The sequence below is a fragment of the Amphiura filiformis genome, chromosome 8 (assembly GCF_039555335.1).
Source record: "Amphiura filiformis chromosome 8, Afil_fr2py, whole genome shotgun sequence".
NCBI classification, from domain to species: domain Eukaryota; kingdom Metazoa; phylum Echinodermata; class Ophiuroidea; order Amphilepidida; family Amphiuridae; genus Amphiura; species Amphiura filiformis.
Genome location: NC_092635.1, coordinates 64,032,980 through 64,056,512, shown reverse-complemented (window position 1 = coordinate 64,056,512; position 23,533 = coordinate 64,032,980). Strand labels below are relative to the sequence as shown.

Sequence of the window (23,533 nt, the reverse complement as noted above, 5' to 3'; positions counted from 1 at the left end):
AATAGCTTCAGGGATATAATTCCAGATGGAGGAGGCAAACGGATAAAATGATCTCTGGGACAATGAAAGCCGGCGGAAAGGAACTTGAACAGCGCTGGAATTGAGGTTTCGTAGACCGGGTCTGGGATGAGGCTGGAAAGGGTTGGGAGAAGAACAAAGATTGGCAAAGATTTTAAATAAGTGACACAGAGAAGCAACATCACGACGCTTACTAAGAAGAGGCAGGTCGGAATCCAATAGAAGGTCCTCATGGGAAAGAATTCAAGACTGAGTAGTGGATGCCGGCGCGATATCCAACGATAAAAATATTGGCCAGTCCATCCATTATGACACGATATTGGATAGGCAAAAGACAAAATCATATCTTTTATTCTCATTCTTATTCAGTTTTAATGTAATTTTTGGGAGAAAAACTGGCTTTTTTCAGAAAAAAATAAAGTTACTTTTGTGAGGACACCCCCGTTGTTTTAAATGAACGAAACCATCACGAACATCTAAGCCGCCAATCGCGTTCTTAGTTCTCGCGACGTGTATTACGCTGAACGCATTATCGCTACGATCATTGAGGAGCAACAAGCGTGCATTGCCGTTCGCGTGCAGCAGCGCAGCGCCTGACTAATATCACTATCAACTATTGTGAGATATTATACACCTGAAAACCAATCAAATTACGTGAATTCTTTACAAGACGCACCCATTGAATAAGAATAATAATTATTGTCTCTGTGTCTCATTATTTGTTCAGGGTTTGTTTTCTCTGCCCCAAGTGGTCTTCATCGAGGTGCGAGTGTACTTTGACACACAAGTTCATCCAGGCATTCAAGGCCCTATATCAGTGAACAGAGCATATTTTGAAGTTCATTCAACCCTTTCATCTCGACATTTTCTTATATTTGGCAAAAATAATTTTTAACATTTTAAATATGAAATAGTTTCTTACTGGCTGACAGGGTTATTCCGGGAAGGGTTCTTCAAATAACAGTAATTTTATACATGTTATATGGGGTTGTACCACACAGAATCATGCTGACTTTCTCTATTCCTATTATATAGAAGTAATTTCCAAGCTCCAAATTGTTATATAAAATTGGATCGATTGAGCCTATGTTTATCATTGGTCGAGCTATGAGTTTTGAAATATTGGACGAGATGTAGTCGAGTCCAATATTTTAAAACTCATAGCCCAATAAATATTGGGCGTAAAGCATCCAATTTTATCATTATTATATGTTGGATCCAATATTTTCACACATGCACTTGGGATTCATCAAAACATAATAATGTTAAAAATTGGGTGCTTTTGAAGACAAAATACACAAAATGTACCCAATTCATGTAATCTGCCGAGTTAAGGTGGTACTACACCCCCTGATAAATTTTGCGACTACGGTGACGTGTCATGTCAAAAGCAGACACTTTTGGGCAGGTTATCAATTTTGATATTTTGACATATCTTATATATAGAGATATTTTGCTCCACAACGCCGTTTTCCCCAATGAAATCAGACATTCCTAAGCGAAGATATTGAGTTTGTAAGTTATGGTATTATAAAATTGCATATTGAGATATCGGCCTTTAAAAATATTATTGACAATGTTGAGAGTAGAAATTACCTTGGAAAATGTCTCAAAAAATAGGAGATGCCAGTTATATTCCGGTCTGAAACTATCCGACAATATTTTTAACATTAATAACATGACAGATTTGTAACAAACCCAAATTGTGAAAAAATCACCCTGGGCAGATTTTTGGCTATTTCTCCATTTACGATCCTGCCCAAAATAGTCCTTCAAGAATGACTCTCGGCTTGAGAAGTTTAAAACTACTAGTACTATATACTAATATTGAGGCAAAGCTTTCCAAGGCATGTTTTGGATGGAAGTAGAAGGACCCTCGGCCTTCGGCCTCGTTGTTCGGCTTTGCCGAGCCCCCCTCCCACATAGCCGAGGTCATTCTTGAAGGACTAGCCCAAAAGTGTCTGCTTTTGACATGACAATGACATGTCACAATTTGGCTTTTTTTTTTCAGAAGCTTGAGAAGTTTAAAACTACTAGTACTATATACTAATATTGAGGCAAAGCTTTCCAAGGCATGTTTTGGATGGAAGTAGAAGGACCCTCGGCCTTCGGCCTCGTTGTTCGGCTTTGCCGAGCCCCCTCCCACATAGCCGAGGTCATTCTTGAAGGACTAGCCCAAAAGTGTCTGCTTTTGACATGACAATGACATGTCACAATTTGGCTTTTTTTTTTCAAAAAAATAACTACACTGGTAACAAAGGTTATGTATATTATAGGGGCAAGGAATCCAATTACTTCACTGAAATTTCAGTGATTCAAGACAAGTGATTCATTATATATGTTATGAAATGAGGTGCATTCTAGCTGTACCTCTTTTCTGATCATAAATAACATACCGCTTGTCTTGAGTCACTGAAATTTCAGTGAAGTAATTGGATTCCTTGCCCCTATAATATACATAACTTTTATTACCAGTGTGTAGTCATTTTTTGAGAAAAATGCAAAATTAGGCACAAAATTTATCAGGGGGTGTAGTACCACCTTAATTCTGCTTTTCGTCTCCTGTTTCATATGTAACAATGAGATTGAATCCAACCAAGTGTACAATGGTTGCCATGACAACATGTTGACGAAAGTAGCCATATATGTAGTTGACAACGAGTTTAGAGTTAACAATATGTGCCTGGCTATTTAATAATGGGGAACTGATACCGATTGCTCTATTTGCAATAATATGCCGTTGTCAATATTGAGATTCGAAAATAATTATTATTAAACATGTTAAAGTAGCTTCAAAACTGAATGATCAGTTAAATTTGAGTAAACTAGAGCATGTGTCTGTTCAAAAGAACCCTTTAGAGTTTGGACATTTAAGATCAAGCCACATTATGGGGTATGAACGTTTGGACAGTATTTTTGTGGGACATTAGAGCACATCAGACATATCGAATTACATTCTGAATACGAAGAATGTCCTTCTGATATCAAATAATTTTGATTTTTTTGAAATTAGCAATGTAATACACATTTTATGGCAAATGATTAAAATTGATATTTTTGATATTTAATAGTACTCGAAGTAAACTTTATAAATCTGATGATTTATACTTAAAGTGTATGTAGCTGGGAGGAAAAGCTGACGATCAATTGAAAATTTTGACCTTTCATATTGAAGATGTGGATTTCATTAGATTTATAAAATTTACTTCGAGGACTGTTATATATCAAAAATGTGAAAAATATCAAATTTTAATAATTTGTCATAAAATTTGTATTATATCGTTATTTTGTATTATATCAAAAAATGAAAATTATTTGATATCAGAAAGACATTCTTTGTATTTAGAATGCAATTCGATATGTCTGATCCTGATGTGCTCTCATGTCCCACAAAAAATACTGTCGAAACGCTCAAAACGCTCATTCCAGATCCCTTAAAATATGGTTTGTGAATAAACAATCATGTGGAACAAGCAATGCAGCAATGCACTACGTATTATCACTTTTGGCACACAAAAAATAGCATTAATTTTGTAGATTTTCTCACAATAGTAAATAGGGAAAAAAAGAGAAAAAGAGGCCATATCAACAGAAAAGGAGGCCGGCAAGAATGAGAAACAGGTGATGACTTTATATCCATGATGTTGGCCTAATTCATTATATGTTAATAAAGGTAGAAAGGGCAACTTTTCAACAAAATAGTGTCACAAGAAAATGAACCAAATTGCCAAACCGAAGCATTACTTTGATTTCATATTGATTTCTGTGACTCTGTTGCAGTTTAAAGCAATGTTGCAACATTTGCTAATTTCAAAATTCTGATTTTGTAATGTAGGGGAGAGCGGGGAGTGTTCGCCCTAGGGGCAGGTTCGCCCACCCCTTGTTTCTCAGCACTACGGCTATCGGGGAATTTGGTGATGGCAAAATTAGGTGACATAGGTCATTATAAACTTCTCATATTAACTACGCGACATAATAGGACGTGTTCATCGAACTGCAGCCAAAACAAAAAAATTACACCAAAACGTAATTTTTTCTTGCATTCATAATGTTGTATTATCATTGATACATAAATACAGATGGTTTTAATGGATATCTGTATTGGGAACATATGGGATTTGTCAAAGATTTAATGCAGTTTTAAACTCCTTATTCGATTTGTATTTTGCATACCCTGAAGAAAATATAAAATGTGCACTAGGGGCACGTTAAGCCCTTTGAGGATGGGGCATGTTCGCCCTATAGCTTCCCCGGGCGGACTTACCCCAAACTGGAGGGCGGACCTGCCCCATCAGCGTATTATGCAAAATATCGATAATTATACCATTTAACACGGTTGTTTGATAGGATCATTTATTAGTTTTTCAAACAAAACATCATGTACAACCAAATTTTAGGCTCAAACAGCCAAAAGTGATATCATGCTAATATATAAAGATGCTTTTGAGTCGTTCTCAACTTTAATTTCCCCTCTTTTACAAAATTATTCACTTTTATACTATTTTTTAAAGCTTTTTCGGATATAAAATGTATCTATTAATGACAAAATTGGTGGCGCTATTTAGTTACTGGAAATTACTCTTTCAAGCTTTCAATACAAATAATTCCTTTTATTGTTTGATATAATATGTTTATAAAATTTCCTTGTTGCTTGTTCACCTATTCCAACTTTTTTAATGGCAGTGTTAATCACCCAACCCTTGCAAATAAAGAAATATGATTTAGGATAAATATCGCCATCTATAGTTTGCATTTAGTTAATAATGAAGCCAATTCTATATACATCAAACAGCCGTGTTAACAAGGTAAAACTACTGAAAAGCATGTTTTTTAAAGTTATGTGGTATCAGTATTACTCATACCACCGTTAATGTCCTAATCCATAATCTCCCCGAAGTTGTAAACATGATACGTTTAAGCTCACTTTGGACCCCTACATTTTACCCTGAACCGACCCCTGTAAACAAATTTAGTGACACCCCAGAAGAGAATGAATGCCCTGTTTACTCTTGCTAAATGTTTGCATTAAATATGTTATTGTTATGCAATGTTTAAACCCTTTTTTGTGATTAGGGTGAACTTACCCCTCCATATAGGCGAACCTGACTCAATATGGGGAAAGTTCTCCACTTTGCAAAACTTTTTTGTTTGCTCTATCCTGTTGTTATTGTAAGGCCTATAGTTCTGGGATTGTGGTCGTATATAGCTAAGACATAGGGCTTTCACATGAGCTAATCAGGTCATCCCTAACCTCAAAATTGACATCGCTAGGCTGGTCAGAAAAAAATAGGGCGAACACTCCCCGCTCTCCCCTACTTTGATAAATACCCTGCAAAAATCAAGGCTTTACGCTGTCAAGTCTGTGACCAAATTTGACATTTTAATAAGGCTCATGATGAGCAAGGCATATGATTGTAAGTCAAACAAATATGTGATGTTGATTGTTCATAACAAGATACCTACATGGCATTTGGGATGTTCATAACATATTAAGTTGACAGATTGACACGCATCGGCAACAGGCGCTGGAATTGAGTAATTTGCTCATTTGTAACACTGAGAAAACTGCACATTAAGTTGTCAAAATTCTATCATTTCTGTTAAAAAAGCTCCATAAAATGTCAATTTATAATTATTTTTAGTTTTTGTACAGCTGTGTAACTTTGCAGCTGTATAAGAGAAGTATATGAACTATTTCGCATCTATTAAAATTTAATTTTCTCAAAATGTGTAATTTTTGGATATTTTGCAGTGTAACTCAAAATCACATTTTCTGACTTCTGATCTCATTTGTGGTGGATGGTCACATGTTGGTCAAGAGCCAGGTCACATAACTGCTTAGTGCGATGATCACATGATACAAAAAAGTAGGAAATTTAAATCCAATTATTTTTTGCTAAATGTTGATGAAATACAATCATATCAAATACCATGTTGTTTATTCCTTTGTCAGACAATAATACAATATTGATCACGGCCTCAATTCTATTGTATTAAGGAACTCCTAATTGATTACTTATTGACCAATGGTTGATCTTTTTGTTTTCCTTATTTAGGGTGGACACCGGCTAGAGCTGTTAGATCCAACAACTGAGGATGTACTGTACTCACTGACTCCAGCAAACCAATATATCTCTACAGATGACAACACGTAAGTTACACAAACAAACAAGCTTCTGAACCATTTTGGCAGTGTGAATATTGTGTAAATCTTTAGTTTGTAAAAGCCAAAAATTTGTGAAATGACAGCCCATGAAGCCTTTTGTGCATAGACAAGATTTCCCTATTATTGTAGGCCGCTAACTAATGTGCCGAGTGTCGAAAGTAGAAGCGAAAACGACCACTTAATGTTTATCCACTGCTCCACTGTGTATGGGGTGTCTGAGGGGATCTTCAGGTTGAGAAGTTGGTATATTTTGTAAAATGAAGGACCTTCATGGTCTGATTGAAGCCATTTGGTGCATCATGTTTACACTATTTATATCATTGCATTATGGCCCTAACTCAATTTGCAAAATTTTAAATGTGGTCCACTAGTCTACTTACACATTATAAGAATTGAGACTCGCGATTACTAAAGCATTCAAAATGTAATGGGCCCTGTATACCAGCGGGCCCGCAGTAATTTCCATAGGCCTTTGGGCCGAGGATCCACCTGCAAGCAATACCTAAAATGATTACAGGCCTACATAGGCCTATAAATTATTATACTCATGATCGACCCGACTGTGCGTTAGGCATGCGCCGCCTACTCATACTCAATTACCATGGTTACATTCAATTATTTAACCTTTCTCTTTCTCTCCTCTCCTCTCCTTTTTTTTGCAAAATGTAACAGGGGCGCGCCCCCACGCCATGCCCACCCCCATCCCCCACACATATGCGCCTGATTTATGCAAGCATGAGTTGGGACTTTATCGACACGCGCAGTAACAAAAGCCGAATAATTTCCGCCTTATATAAACTGAACATACTTTAGTATGGATGCAGATCACAGGAGTGTATACATTGATACAGATCCTGCTCCAACATGGAATCGCCAATTTTAAAGTGATATGCCTACATAAGAAGTTATTTCTTGTTGTGTTTTGCATTTACCATGTTTACAGAGCCACCATGCAAGAAGTGATGATCCCATCAGATGCTCATGGACCGTTCACCATGCGTCTCCTGAGACAAGCTGCTGAGTGGGGCGGTGGATATTACTTCAAGAGCTGTGCTGACATTCAAGTTGAGAGTAAGAATATTGAGAAAATTATGGTGGTTTATCTAAAGGTCACTACAGACTCTGAGTATTTGACATAGAATATTTGATGTAACATGTCTTAATCTATTCCCATTCTATTTCCAGCAATGTTTACGCCCCTACCTGAGGCTCTGGTATAGAGAAGGTGTGAATGATGAATGAGGGAATTTTTAATCACCATTAACTTGCATTAAATCTGAAACTTTCAAGATGTACCGTGTGCATGCGCAACATTCTGTGAAGATTCTCTCAAGAGACCTGTAATGTTCAGACTGTTTGCCTGAAGTGTCACTCCCATTAAGGCCTGTACACCATCTGCGATAATCAACTTTTGATAAGCACCCTAAACAAGAATTTAACCCTTGGCTAAAACGATACCCTAAACAGGGATTTTGTTTAAATTTCATACCCTAAATTTCATTTCCGCGGATCAGCAATTGCAATTTTGCTCCCCTTTTTCCAATGTCATGTTTTGACACCCTAAACACGATATCTGCGCGTATCGTGCCTACCCACCTAAAAACTACCCTTTTTATGCGTTTTCATTATCGCGGATGGGGTACAGGCCACAATTAGAGTGACCCCCCGACTGTTTGGAAAAGATTTGACCAATAAAAATCATCAATCAGAACTCATCACAGATGCCCTAAAGTATCGATCATTTACTATACATTCTGACTCGATCAAAATTTAACAGACAGATTTTGCATTTTGCAAAGGACATATTCTGACAGGACACAAACTTGCTTTTTGTTTGCCTAATATGTGATGTTTAAACATATTTTCAGCTGATACCATGATGTGTAAAACCAACTTGGATTGCTCTGGAAATGGAGTCTGCACTAGTGGCATGTGTATGTGTAACCCCCTTGCATTTGGAGACTACTGCCAATATCAAGGTTAGTGCATGTACTTGTAATTCATTTGGGTGCCATCTCATGCCCCAGTCTTGGGCTTGACCTTCCTGTACTATATCAACTCGCAATGGGTGAGAACTAGTATAAAGTTGAAACTTGCGTATAAAGCAGAGGATGATTTCAGCACTTCCCAGCAAGTCTTGCGGTTAGCACAGCTGTGTGAGTGAACATGACACCACTGCCCACCCACTGAATACACACGTGCATGGTTAAATTTGAATTTGGACAGATATATGATAAAAACACCTTCAAAAGGTTGGTCGATTTCACATTTTATGTTATCTACAGAAGGTGTGAATTATCCTTCATGCATACATCACTTTAGATCTGAAATCGACCAAGTAATAATGACACACGGGCAATTCTAAAACAACATCTTTTGCACAGAGTTCAATGGGATTTGAAAAGTAAAGTGGCAGTTGAAACTCTAGTGATAAACACTTTTACAGTGCATGATGGGGCTTCCTTAAATCATCCTCTGCGTATAAAGCGCACATAAGTCATGCAATGCGCAAAAGTGCAGTTTGTGTGGCCGACTGAAAAAAATACCCTTTTTATCTCGCCTGAACTATGTTGGGACTTAGTAATCACATATTTCTGTCTGTCCGTGGGGGTGTGTGTGCGTGTGGGCTTTTTTTCAGATATCTTCAAATGTTCAAAAAGTAGCACCAATCGATCGAGTTTAACTCAGCAGTGTGCATAAAATGGGCCTGACGCCATGCTATGCCATTGATGTTCTTAGACAAGACAAATGCCAATTTGCAGAGTTAAATAAATATTCAGATCCTTTTGAATTTTGTTATTGTTAAGTCTATGGTTAAAGTTCACTGCATTTAATGCCCAATTAATTGTACAAATGTGAGGCCATATTATTGCAGTTTATTTCTGCAAGGTAATACATTTGGCTATTCCTGAAATTAATCTGTAATAATAACTGTCTATGATTGTGATTGTCAAAATATAATCACGAGGTGAAAGATGGATTATTCCATTCCACGAGCCGGAACAGCAAGTGGAATGGAACAATACATCTTTCACCGAGTGATTATATTTTCGACCATTGCACGAATTTAAGCTAATTTAAGACAGTTAATATTTGTTTTATATCACTCGTACAATTATATTACTAAAACACTATTCAAGGTAGGAAATACATTTTTTCATCAACATAACACCATGTTTTTCCGTGACATACTTAACATTTTGGTGTCCACTCCATAACTAAATCGGCGAGTCTAAGAGTCGGCGCACGGCTTGGCGTAAGCGCACTATGGCAGAGCACTATGATAGTAAAGACTATCTCGCAGAGAGGGTGATGGTAAAAATGATAAATTGTAATCAACCAATGAACTGTCTAGAATTTATGTATGAGTGATCAGTGGCAGTGCCAGGAAATTTTTTTTGGGGGGGGCATTAGGGGAGGCAAAGTGAATTTCAGGGGGGCAAAATCAACAAATTTTTATCATAATTTTGGGTTTTTTCTGGGTTTTCCCCCATGCCCCCCCCCCCCCCGCACCGCCACTGTGAGTGATATAAAAGAACTTCCTGTTCTTTCATTTGTGTTCATGTGGACAGTAACAGACAAGTTGCAAGAATTAAATAAACATGTGATCTTTCAATTTAGCAACTGTTTAAGTACAGTTCACTGGATTCATTATATGAGTGTAATTCTGATTATGACTCTTCTTTCTGCTTCCTCCTTTCTTCTTTTGATACCTTTTCTTTTTCTACCACTCCATTTCTTTTCATTTTCTTTCTTCTTCTCCTCCTCCATCTCTTTCCTCTTCTCTATCTCCTATACTTTTTTTATTTTCTAATTCGCCATCACTTCTTATTCTTTCCAATTTTCTTTACTATCAGTGGCGTAGCTGGGGGTTGTGCCCTGGGGTTGTGGCCCCCAGGCTAAGGATACATAATGGCACCCCCCCTCATTCGGAGCACAAGAAAATCTACACAAATAAGGCCTACCACTAATTAATTTTGGTTATAATGAAGTTGAATATCGGTCTTAAATTGATCTTTCAAACGATTTTGTGCTGAAATGCAGGCGAAGCGCACAAAAATTTTGACTTTCATTAATTCAGCCTCACTTAGGGTGGGGCCCAATGTACGTCCCCCCTCACTGACATCAATTCATGTACACAGATTGTACTAAATGAAATATGAATAAATGTAGTGATGATTTTTTCTCTTAGCTACATCTTTCTTCTCATAAAACATACAAATTTTCTAGTTTTTTACTCAAAAATTGTATTATTGTGTAACGATAGACACATGATGGAAACTAGAAACAATACCTTTATTCTCATTTTCTAAAACACCTTTGTCAATTAAATAATATGTTTACTGTAAAAATAATTGATAGAGGCTGGGGAATATTATGGCTTTTGTAATGACACTTTTGTACATGTTGCAATTTATTTCAATAATATTATGTGATGTGACTGTATAGGTGTGGTTTCCCTTCCAGTCAATGGGCTATTCCAGATAAAGTATGCACACCCCCCATAGAGGATATGGAAACTTGATGCTCTAAAAATCTGGAAATCCTCATACAAAGAGCAAGAAAAGTCTGGAAATCCAGGTAGCAAGTGTGTTCAAGGGGGTTGAGGAATAAGATTTTGATCAGGAAAAAACTGGATTTCCATTAGCCAACACAAAAAAATTCTGGAATTCCAGGAGTGAGGAGCAAAAACCCTGGAAATCCAGGCAACATTATTGTGTTCAAGGGGTTGAGGAATAAGATTTTGATCGAAAAAAATCTGGATTTCCATTAGCCATCGCCAAAAATTTCTGGAAATCCAGTAGTGAGGTTAAAAAATCTGGAATTCCTAAATGAAAGACAAAAGGGCATACAGGAATATTATGACCAAACAACTGTTGTTGTAAAATGCAAAATAAATGGAATTCCAATATAGGCCATAGAGGAATTATGTTTAAGATGACCAGAAAACTTTGAAAGCGTTATAAAAAGTGTGGGGGGGGGGGGGGTGCAGAAGATCTGTAATTCCATAGGGCATAGCTGAAAAACTGTTAAAAAATAGTCCTGATTTCAGTGCGTATGAATGTGTATCTGATCTGACCAAAAAAAAACCAAATTAACGAAATAGCCACCAAAATATAATATCAATTTCCTGGATTTCAATGTAAGCAATTTTGCACTGAAATTTATCTAATTTTGCATCAAAAAATTTCCAATTTTTTTATTATAAAAATTGAGCCAATATTCCCAGTTTTGAGCAAAGTCTGAAATGGTATCCCTTTTGAAAGCAAGTTCATTGAAAGCAAACTACTAACTAGTAGGAGCAAGAAGATCTCTGGTAGGAGTGATGATGATGAGTTGCAAGACCTGTTTGTTTTACCACTGACCTTTTTAACAAGTTCAAGAAAAGTCAATACTATTATGTAATTGTTCATGGTACATGGTACACACACAAAGGGAAAATCAATATTGTATTAAAGTTCTTGGTCATAAACCTCTGCCTCTTCTTCATGCAGTACTGTACATTGTAGCCCTTTTAAATGCTACATGTACCTATCAAAACTATCATCTGTTTTATTTTATAAATTATTTACTGGGGTGCTTTTAGAATATTTTAGTTGAGATGCATGTACCCCATGTAGCTGGATGTCAGAGAGAAACTTTCTTAATTCTGTGTATTAAAACAAATCTACCCATCGCGCTTGGGGTTTTAATACTAATATTAACAGGCTTGATTTCCGGATTGATTGATTTTCAACGATGGATACAAATTTTAAGTTTAGCATTAGTTTTATTATTATAAAAATTAAAATGTGACAAAATAAAAAGTAAAATAAATTTAATAATACTTAATAGTATTAGGCCCTAATGGCTACTGAAAAACCCCTTCTCTCACGGGCCCAACCGATCCAGAATTTAAAGTGTATTTTGCTTAAATCATAAAATTATACCATATTTTGGCTGAAATTTAGAAAATATGTCAAAATTCTTCCGATTTTGGTGATGATTTTACTTTTTATAGGGCAATTTTAGCTTCCCTCTAGAAAAAAAAAGCACAAAAACACCCGACCGTGCTTGAAGTTGAAAGGTCTATCTGCCCGTAGAAAAGGGTGTGTTTTTAGTCGCCTAAAATACTTTTAGATTAATAAATAACATAACAGAAAAAAAACCCAGAAAATTTGACAATAATAGTTTTTTTCTGATCATTTTAATGCAAATTTTGAACAAATAGTATCGGCAAATTCATATAGCGATAAAATGCCAAGATTACACATATAAAGTATAAAATTTGAAAGAGGGACTCTTAAATATACATTTAAAAATCCAAAAGTAAAAATCAAGAAGTACATATTAAAATTGATTTACTATATTATTTAAATGATGCTCCTCGCCTAAAAAAAATCCGGACCGTGTTTTGTATCTGGAAAATGTTACGTATTTTATTTAACTAAAATGTCAGACTTAATTCGTCTATGGATTGTCTGAAATTGATAACATTTGAAAGAGGGACTATGAATAGTTTTTTTTAATTAACTTAAATTTATCAAAAATGGTAAAAACTGAAAAAGTTGATTTAAATCAGCGATTTGTTTAAATCATTTGATTATCAATTGATTTTTAAATTGACCAAAATCAGGTTTTTCATCAAAAATCACATTTTAAATCAAAATATCACAATGTGAACCAAAAATCACATTGTAAACAAAAAATCACATGAATTGAGTAAAATTTACCCCAAAGTAAAAAGGAAAAGATTTTGCTCTGCTGTTTAGTAAAATTTTGCACAATACCGAGTAAACGTGTTACATAATCAAGTTGAGTAAACTTTACCCAGTTAGAAGGGACGTTCCTTTTACCATCCAAGAGTATGATTTTATCAATGATTTAGTAATATTTTTTAAGAGTGTACAATTGTGCTAATTCATTTCATCTTTTTAATGGCAATCAACATGATGAATGATGAGAGATGTTTACTTCAAGTGATGCAAATAAGACTATACTCAACTGGTTTTTTTTTAAATTAGTCAATAAACAAGCCTCTGAAGACAGGCCAAAATCAGGTTTTTGATCAAAAATCACATTTTAAATCAAAATATCAAAATGTGAACCAAAAATCACATTGTAAACCAAAAATCACATGAATTGAGTAAAATTTACCCCAAAGTAAAAAGGGAAAAGATTTTGCTCTGCTGTTTAGTAAAATTTTGCACAATACCGAGTAAACGTGTTACATAATCAAGTTGAGTAAACTTTACCCAGTTAGAAGGGACGTTCCCTTTTACCATCCAAGAGTATGATTTTATCAATGATTTAGTAATATTTTTTAAGAGTGTACAATTGTGCTAATTCATTTCATCTTTTTAATGGCAATCAACATGATGAATGATGAGAGATTTTTACTTCAAGTGATGCAAATAAGACTATACTCAACTGGTTTTTTAAATTAGTCAATAAACAAGCCTCTGAAGACAGGAACTGTTAGTTTAAGAATTTTGGGCATTATTTTTTAATATTAATATGTTAATGATAATTGATATAGGTTCTAAATTATTTTCGTTAATTAACACTAAAAGTTTGCATTGTACACAGGCTTACTATATTCAGTCACATTAATTTGCTGTTTTGGGGGAAATTTGTGATTTTTGCTGACAAGGCTAAATACGATAAATTACGGGATATTTTATATACTGGTACTTGTGAAAAATATTATGGAGACTGGAACATATACACAAAATAATATTTATATAAATTATTCATTTATATACATTATGATCAAGTTTTAGCTTGTATTGATTTCAAGCGATTTTGTCCTTAAAAAATCAGAATTCTGCACCCATGACTGCATAAAAAAATTCCCAGATTTTTTCAGTTCATTTATTATTAGATGCATTTTAAACCCATACGTTTAAACTTTTGATTGTGAAAACAATTCACCTGGACTGTTGATCATGTGCCATGTCGGCCATGAATTTTGGCAAATTCTAAAAGCAAGATTTCAGTGCCTCGATTTGAAAAAATAATTGATATGTTATTGACCTATAAAGTACCATTTCATAAGAAACCCCTTTGACACTTTTACAATATGCATTATATGAAAAGGTAAATAAATCCAAGTAAGGTAAGTAAGTGCTCACAGTAAAGTGCTCAACCAAGAAGGAGCTGGAATATATTTAAAATAGACTTGGTGGTTACGTTTATTAAAGCATGAAAAACATGCATATTAGTTCATTATGAAACCCTATGAAAACATGCATATTATGAAAAAAGCCTGTGTATGACAAGGCAAATAATATACTTCTGTTAATTTTGCTCCTAAATGGTATTTTTGGACTGCGTTATTTTATTCAGTTCATGACCGGTCAGAATGGGACACTTTGAAAATTCATAATTCGAAAAGTTTTTGTCCGATTTTGACCATTTCCACCAAAATACTTCTGTTGATGATATCCAGACAACAATCGCTTGCAACAACAATATGAAATTTTGATGGTCGTCCCTAGTAGCCTGTGGGTTGCATTGAAGGCCTACTATGTATGAGGGGCGGTCAAAAGTTCAGAGAACAAGGTATGCTACTTTGTCGCACGGTAATGAATTTGGTCTCATATGAAAGCTAGCTTGATCCTTCAAAACATTACTGCAAAAGTATTTGATTTTGCATCACTGTATATGGGCAGGACACTCTGCTGAGGAAGCCTACCTCCTTGAATTCACAGGTACTACCAGAAGTGAACACAGGGTCATCCTGGAAATTTGTTCCGACGGTCAGTGGTGAAAACTCACATAAAATTTAACAATGTACTGCTGTAAATGGTGATGAAGTCCTTGATATTCAACAGCAACGAAATGGTCCTTAGAGTTCAGGGATGGAATGAGTGTCCTTGAAGATCATCCAAGGTCCAAAAGACTTGCTGACGTCACTAATGATATACGTGCTGGTATAGTAGCATTGATAATGAATAAAGAACCAAACAAGAACGATAGCCACAAAAATGACAACTCTGATGAAAGTGTTTATAACATAAATTTATTGGGTATTACAGGGTGTCTTCTAGATGGAGTCCCAGTATCTTTATGCACAAAATTGGTACCCAGTTGACATAATCAGGTGAACGCCTTCTATACACTTAGAATGAGGGCCGAGACAAGTTTCGTCTATATGAGATTAAAGGTGATAAGACATTAAATCACTGGAATTATGAGTCTATTCAGTGGACGCACCTGGATCTCCCACCCCTAAGAAGATCACCACTCAATCACATACAAAAATGTAGTGGAAGGTCTTCATCGCTGTTTTCTGAAATTCAGGGAGAGTCATGCCAAATGAAAGTACAATCATGGGCATCTATATCATACAATTTTGATAGTAAAATTGAGGCAAGCCATCATGTGAAGAAGGTTGGTGGTAGGAATGAGACTATTGTGTCCTGTACCCAATTCTCAGTTTGCCAAGCTGCCATTCACGACTAACTATAAATCAACCATATTGTGGTCCAGCCAGGGTCTCTAGTTAGTGAAACCTATTTTAGAATTTTAAGACCTACCTTCATAATATCAGGTTTGCTGGTGATCAATGCTGGTGAGCCTTCACTGAAGAGTGGTTCATGGAGCAATCGGAAAACTTCCGCTTTGTTGATATAGAAGGTTTCAAGAAATATTACGACAGGTGCATTTAGGTATGCAATGACCACGTTTAAGATTGACATAGAAAGAATTTGGCTAGTAGGCCTACTCTTTCAAGTACCTTGTTCTACTTAACTTTTGACCACCCCTCGTATGTGTACTACATGTAAAAAAGTCAGTCTCACATCTTCTATTTCAGATATATTTAATGGGTTTAATACATGTACTCTCCCAAAAGCAAGCTTGAGAACTGGTTTGGAAAACGTAAATCCAGTTTTAAAACAACAAAATATTCAGTGGAAACACTCATGGCTTTCGGAGTATTATGACTCTTATCATGTATCGTGTTTTATTCATACGTCCCCAAAGAATATGTAAGCTTTTTGACCGTCCCCCATCAGGGAATTCCCTTTTACAAAGGAGCACCTGCGTAGTACAAGGTACTGCCGCAATTAGCATAAGCACCATCGGCCCGAAATGATCGGACTCGTTTTACTTGCTGTGGCTTCATGTATTTATCATGTAGCCTATATATTATGTAATATATTTATTTCATTAAAATACGGTTTTATATTTAATATAAAAACAAGATTTGAGGCTTTAGGTATTTTAGTCTAAGCTCAAACCAAAGTAAGAAAGTTTGAATTCTTATGCATATCAAATTATCCATTGACAATAAAACAATATTCGAGATGAAAGGTAGAAAAAAAGATCTTGGCTCAAGACAGAAAGAACAGTATTAAATAGAACATAGTTAAGGACATAATTAAGCAATTTTGTCCTAATGAATTTTTTGAAAGAACTGAAGCAAAAAACTGAGTTTCACAACCCAATCCGTTTACAGTTCAAACGTTACAGTTCATGGACCTAAAGACCGGTTTAACAAAATATTGCAATGCATTGAGAAAGCAACATGATTACCTCGCCCTCCATGTAAGTAACTATATTTGCAAAATGGGGCCGTAAAATTTGTTAGGCAATTGAAAAACTCCAACCTCTATACCCCTCCATGAAATTCCAGATTTTTCATGAACAAAACAGGGTCGGAAATCCAGGTTTCTTCCTCAAGTATGCTGTGGAATTCCAGACATTTTAGAATAAATTGTATTTGCCCACTATGGGGGGGGGTGGCATAGGGCCTACGATGAATGTACATAGGCCGTGATATAAATAATGATAGACTTTTTTAAACATGATCAGCCAGTGCTGGCTCTGGAACTGGAAGAATTTTGGTAGGCCCCAAGCCGAAACGAATTCGTCTCAGCCCCAAAGTAGCCTACCATTAGGGCCCCAATTTAAAGTAAATTAATTTTAAGCAATTTTAATGTAAAATTCCAAATTTTAAGGTAAAATTCCACATTTTAAGGTAAAATTCCAAATTTTAATAGGTAGGCCTATAATTCACATAATTTAAGATAGGGGCGGTCAATAAGTTCAGAGAACAAGGTACTTGAAAGAGTACTAGCCAAATTATTTCTATCTCTCTTGAGCATGGTCACTACGCACCTTAATGTACCCGTCAGCAATTTTTCTTCAAACCTTCTATGGCAACAAAATGGAAGGTTTACGATAACTCCTTGAGCCACTCTTCAGTGAAGGCTCACCAGCATTGATCACCAGCAAACCTGGTATTATGAAGGTACAAATATAGGACTTAAAATTCCAAAATAGGTTTCACTAACTGAAGGCCATGCCTGAACCACGATATAGTTAGTTTAATTAACTGGCCCCTCTGTCGTGAATGGCAGCTAGACAAACTATGAATAGCGTACAGGACACAATCCGAGAACAGCCACATTCCTACCATCAACCTTCTTCACATGATGGCTTGCCTCAATATTGCTATTAAAATTGTATGATATATGCCTATGATTGTACTTTCATTTGGCAAATGAGTGTCATCAAGACTATCCCTGGATCTCAGAAACAGCGATGAAGACCTTGCACTACGGTAACCGAGTGATGATCTTCTTAGGGGTGTGAGATCCAGGTGCTTCCACTAAATTCACTCATAATTCCAGTGATTAATGTATGTCTTATCACCTTTAGCCATATATATAGATTAAACTTGCCTTGGTATATAAAAGGTGTGGACCAGAATATGTCAACTGGTATCAATTTTGTACAAGAAGATTCCGGACCCTATCTAGAAGACACCCTGGAATACCCAAATGTTAATGGATTAATATTGAAAACACATTCATCAGAGTTGTCATATTTTGTGGCTATCTCATCTTTCTTATTTGGCTCTTTATTCATTATTAATGCCACTGTACCAGAGCGTACCGTGTATCATCAGTGGTGACATCTTTTGGACATTGGATGATCTTCAAGGACGCTCATTCCATTCTTGAACTCTAAGAACCATTTTGTTGATGTTGAATACCAAGGACTTCATTACCATTTACAACAACTGTACATTGTTAAACTTTATTTGAGTTTTCACCACCGGCGGGTGAAATTTCCATGATGACCCTGTATTCACTTCTGATAGTACCTGTGAATTCATGGAGGTAGGCTTCCTCTGAAGAGTATCCTGCCCATATACAGTGATGCTGATCTTTGCAGTAGGCCTAATGTTTTGAAGGAACAAGCTTTCAAATGAGACCAAATTCAATACCGTGCGACAAAATAGCATACCGAGTTCTACTGAACTTTTGACCGCCCTCGTACTTCATGCCGATTTCAAAACCTTCTCGCCCTCCAGCACCCACCCTTAGCGTTTGGCGCCTTGTACAAGGTCTCATATTGCCCCCCCATGAGCCAGCTGCTAGTAATCCAAAGTACATACAAGTATATCATTTTGAAAATTAAATGAGTTAAAGAAGGGCAAAGAATCTTATATATTGGTAACATCAGGTGTTTTTTTAAAGTTCGGTTTTTGAAAGAATAAAAAAATGCCGTAATATTTTGGGTGACAACATTAGCCTACAAAAAAAAAGTTATTTCGAGTGATCTCTAATAAACTTGGTGTTTTAGTTCTGAAAAAGGTGTGTAAAAATCTAGATTTCATGACGTCAAAGCTGGAAAGTCCGGGGTGGATTTGCTACTCCTCTATGGGCCTCATGTTTGGTATTAAAAGTTAGGGAAAATCTGGATTTCCCACTATTTCCTCCATATGGGTTGAATATGGGTTCCACAGTTGGTAAGTTGTACAATGACTTTAAATTACTAGTAGTACCTAGAAATCCTGGTACAGTATTAGAGAAAAGACTGGAATTCCTGTCTACAATTTTGTAATTTCGCTTAATATTACATGAAAATCATGTTGTACAGTAGGGGAAAACTGAATTCCAGTCCATAATCATGTGAAAAAAACCTGGATTTCTGATATCCTCTATGGGTCCCACGTTTGGTGTAATGACTGAAATTAGCTGGAAATCCTGCTTCAGTAGGGGAAAAGACTGGAATTCCTGTCCATAATTTTGTTAAAAAAACCTGGAAATCCGATATCCTCTATGGGTCCCACGCTTGGTAAATTGTGTAATGACTTAAAATTACCTGGAAATCCTGTGTACAGTAGGAAAAAAACCTGGAATTCCAGTCCATAATCATGTAAAAAAAACCTGGAAATCCGAGTTCCTCTATGGGGGGTGGGCAGCATTTATCTGGAATAGCCCAATGCTTAAAGCAGTATGCAGACTCTGAGTATTAGACGTACAATATTGTATGTAACATATCTACGTTATTTAATCTATTGCCATTCTATTTCCAGTAATGTTTAAGTTCTAACGAATGTTTGATGACGTAAAATCGATAATATGTTACGTATAATATCTGGTAGAAATATATTATCGATTTTACGTCATCAAACATTCGTTAGAACTTAAACATTACTGGAAATAGAATGACAATAGATTAAACAACATAGAGATGTTACATACAATATTGTATGTCTAATAAAAAGTCTGCATACTGCTTTACATGGCCATAACCCAAAGTTTCAAGTCTTGAGATATTTTTTCAAAATATTACGAGCTATCTCAAGAACCATTAAACCACTACTGGGCTTGTGTGGACTAATCTTTATGCATTTTTCACGATTCCAAATATGGTCATAAAAATGTAAAATTTTTGAAATGTATCAATTTTTAAAGAAAATTTTGAACGTAATTGTTGTCTGCAGTCGACGCCAGTGTGGATAGGGCTTATGGGTGTGGCAAAGGAAGCCAAACAATGGAGTCTATTGTATTGATACACAGAAAACATGTACAGCTTTCACACATGTAACCTATGCAGTTTCCATTCAACCACCGTCTGTCATTAGTTTTGCAGAGAAACTGATTCATCTTTTGATCAAGTTTTTCAAGAAGTTCAATCAAAATAAAAAAATTGTTTTTCAAAAACACAGGCAGTTTTTGGCTTCACAATTATGGTTAAATCTTGCAGGTGGTGGTTGGAATAGGCATGAAAGTTAATTGGTCTGCAAAGTAATTGGGCTATTCCTTATAAAATCCACACACCCCCTGTGGAAGATTTTGGAAATATCTGCCACAGGGGAATATGAATTTCAAATGAAATTAGCACATTACCCAGTTCCATTTGAATTTCATAAACCCTCTGAGAAAGATTCAACCTGAATCTTCCACAGAGGGTGGGTGAGTTTCAAATGGGGCTGCCTAATGTGCTCATTCCATTTGAAATTCATACTCCCTCTGTGGTAGATATTTCCAAAATCTTCCACAGGGGGTGTGTGGATTTTAAATGGAATAGCCCATTATATGCTTTATAATAGGGAACAAACAATATTTATTGGCAGAGGAGGAATTTTGGAATTTACCAGGGACAAGATTTTTATTTTTGAAAAAATGGTTTCCTTTATATATACCGGTATTTAGGGCGAAAGGTAAATGTAAATATCAGAACATACAAGGGTGTGTAATAACTGGACATGCAGATTCTGACCTCCGTTTGTGATAATTTAATCTAAAAGTGATTGGAGATAATGAGCAAATATAACTCGGGGGTATTATATATAGGTATTATTCAATATTGTAGAATGTTATGTGTATTATGAGCAGAGAAGATCATCTTCTAGTTCTCTGTTATGAGGAATAGAGTTTACAGTGTTTCAATATTAGGTAGTTATTTTGATTTAATACACACCTATGACGTCGCGCTATTGTTTTACCGCTCCATTATTTTCCACGAATGGAGCGATGATCACAATAACACGCCATTCGTAAATGCCTTTCTCTTTTCTCTGAGAAGCAAATACTTTTCAGGGAAAAAGTACTGGCATTTACGAATGTAGTGTTAATAACAATTGCACTTTCGTAAAGCAAGTATTTGTGAAAAGTGCAGTATTGTTATCATCACTTCATTCATGCAAAACAATGATACGAAAAACAACAAGACAATGATTTTCATTAATACAATAAATTAAGGAAGCGGATAGCAACATTTGCATAGTATTGTTATGGGACCTGAAAGCACATCAGACATATCGAATTGCATAAGGAATGTCCTTCTGATATCAAATAATTTTGATTTTGTGAAATTCGCGATACTAGTAATACACATTTTATAGCAAATTATTAGTCCTCGAAGTAAACTTTATCAATCTAATGACATGTAATTAAACTGTATGTAGCTGGGATGAAAAGCCGACCATCAATTGAAAATTTTGAACTTTCATATTGAACATAAACATTTTTCCAAAAAGACCTACATTTTGTTTAGTGTTTTGAGCTATTATCTTCAATAATGAAGGTCAAATTTTCATATGATGGACGTATGCTGTTCACCCAAACTTCATACTCTTTAAGTGCATATTGTTAGATTTATACAATTACTTTGAGGACTTTTAAATTTCAAAATTATAAATTTTTAATAATTTGCCATAAAATGTGTATTATATCGTGAATTTAAAAAAATCTAAATTAAGGACATTCCTCATATTCAAATTGCAATTCGATGTGTCTGATGTGCTCTCAGGTCCCACAAAAATATGTGAAAACGCTAAGCTATCCGAGCCCTTAAACATAAATTTACAATGCAATCTGTGAAAAGCAAGGCAAGATCATAACGGGCAGGTTAAATTGTTGGCTAAGTTGTAGGCCTACTTAATATGCAAGATATGTTTTTAGCCTCACTTTGGAAAATACTTATTTTAGGCTTCATTTATTAGACCCGTATACTTTTAATTATTTGGACCTTTCTTTCCACGCTCAATTTAGGTAAAAAAGGAAGTTAAACATGTTACTGCTTTTATAACATTTTTTCTTCTTTATATTTTTATACTACGTTTTCAGTGTCCATAGGGCCTGCACTTTGGCTTCACATTTGAAAGGGGCGTGAATTCATTTTTGGATACGCCCCTATTATAATTAGGTTATCCTCACACACATTCCCTATATGTATATACATGTACCACATGTAGTAAATCTATCTGCTTTATCTGTATTGTGACGTTCTTAAGCAAATAGTTAAACACGATTTCATCAAACATTATAACAATAGCTCTTTTACAGTGTGCAATCATCCCGGGCAATAATTGGGCAATAATAGAGGATGTGCGTGAAATTATTGATTGGCTCCATACAAAGGATTTGAACCGGTGTCCTTCACCGTAATCATGGCGCAATGCAGTGCATTTAATCAAACGTTGTCGTCAACCTATTTGATCGTATAGTGCATTTGTTATGTGTGTGTGACGAGCTGTCGCGTTAGATTGCAATAGCTTGTAATCATGGTTTTGTTGAATGAATTTGAGTACTCCGCCATATTTACAGTATGATACGTCATAATCTAGGTGATTATTTGCATTGGATGTCTTGAATACGCTGGCGAAGTTGTGTAATAATCGGATTAATGCTATAACAGTAGATGAATACAAGGTTTGAATATATCGCGTTGCAAAGCCCCATTCAGTGAGCGTGTTTATAGTGAATATACGGCATTTTGAGTATACCGTATACGATAATCCTTGTATATATACCGATACCCTTGCTGTTTATAGTGAGACACAGTTACCGCACAAATACCAACTAACATTATCGTACATTTACAATGACCCCGAGGTCACACGGGGAATGTGTAAATATTGTGGCGCGAGCTATAAACAGCCCATTCAACAATATGATCATGGCGGTGAACATGTAGCTTCTGTTTTGATAACTCTTGGGGTGAGAATCGTTCCGAATGTCCTGCTGCGCGCGTCGTGCGCATCATGAAGAAGCTCCTACTTCCGGTAATACCGCACACAATTTATACTGGTGTGTTTATAGTGGAATATCTCGCCACAATATCCTTCGGTTGAGAAGGATATCGATGTACCGTACATACATATACTGCTAGTGTTTATAGTGGGCAAGTATCCGGATAATCTCTAACCGGGTAGAAATTGTACGGCAATGTACCGCACATCTGCTCCCACTATAAACACGCTCAGTGATCCCAGCGAAAGTGAAAAAAAAAAAATCAAATTGTTACTTTTATCAATTTTTTTAATGAAAAAAATGGGCAAAAAACCCAAGAAAACGGCAGTATCGACGAAGTTGAAGCCCCATTGAAATACATGTAGCTAATTTATATATAGGCCTATTGTCAGTATATAAATTACAGATTCACGTAAATGCATTATTTTTGTCTTAAATAGGCCTACTCGGCTTTCGGCTGAACCACTAGCAGAAGATACCAAATTGATGTTTTATGACCTTTGAAATTCTTTTTGTTGCGAGTGACATGGTCAGTTCAATTCACGCCGAGTGTCCTTGACAGGTTTGACTCTGCTTCAGTGGTCATGAA

General features: G+C 35.8%; 1 protein-coding gene across 1 annotated transcript in view; it reads left to right on the top strand.

The window, feature by feature from the left end:
• The window catches only part of LOC140159659 (uncharacterized), a 125,774-nt gene that overhangs the window by 49,398 nt on the left and 52,843 nt on the right, over nt 1–23,533 (top strand). Inside the window, exons 3-5 of the mRNA XM_072183154.1 lie at nt 6,075–6,169; nt 7,128–7,255; nt 8,053–8,163. Coding sequence (XP_072039255.1) covers nt 6,075–6,169; nt 7,128–7,255; nt 8,053–8,163 — 334 coding nt within the window. The remainder of the gene's footprint in view (nt 1–6,074; nt 6,170–7,127; nt 7,256–8,052; nt 8,164–23,533) is intronic.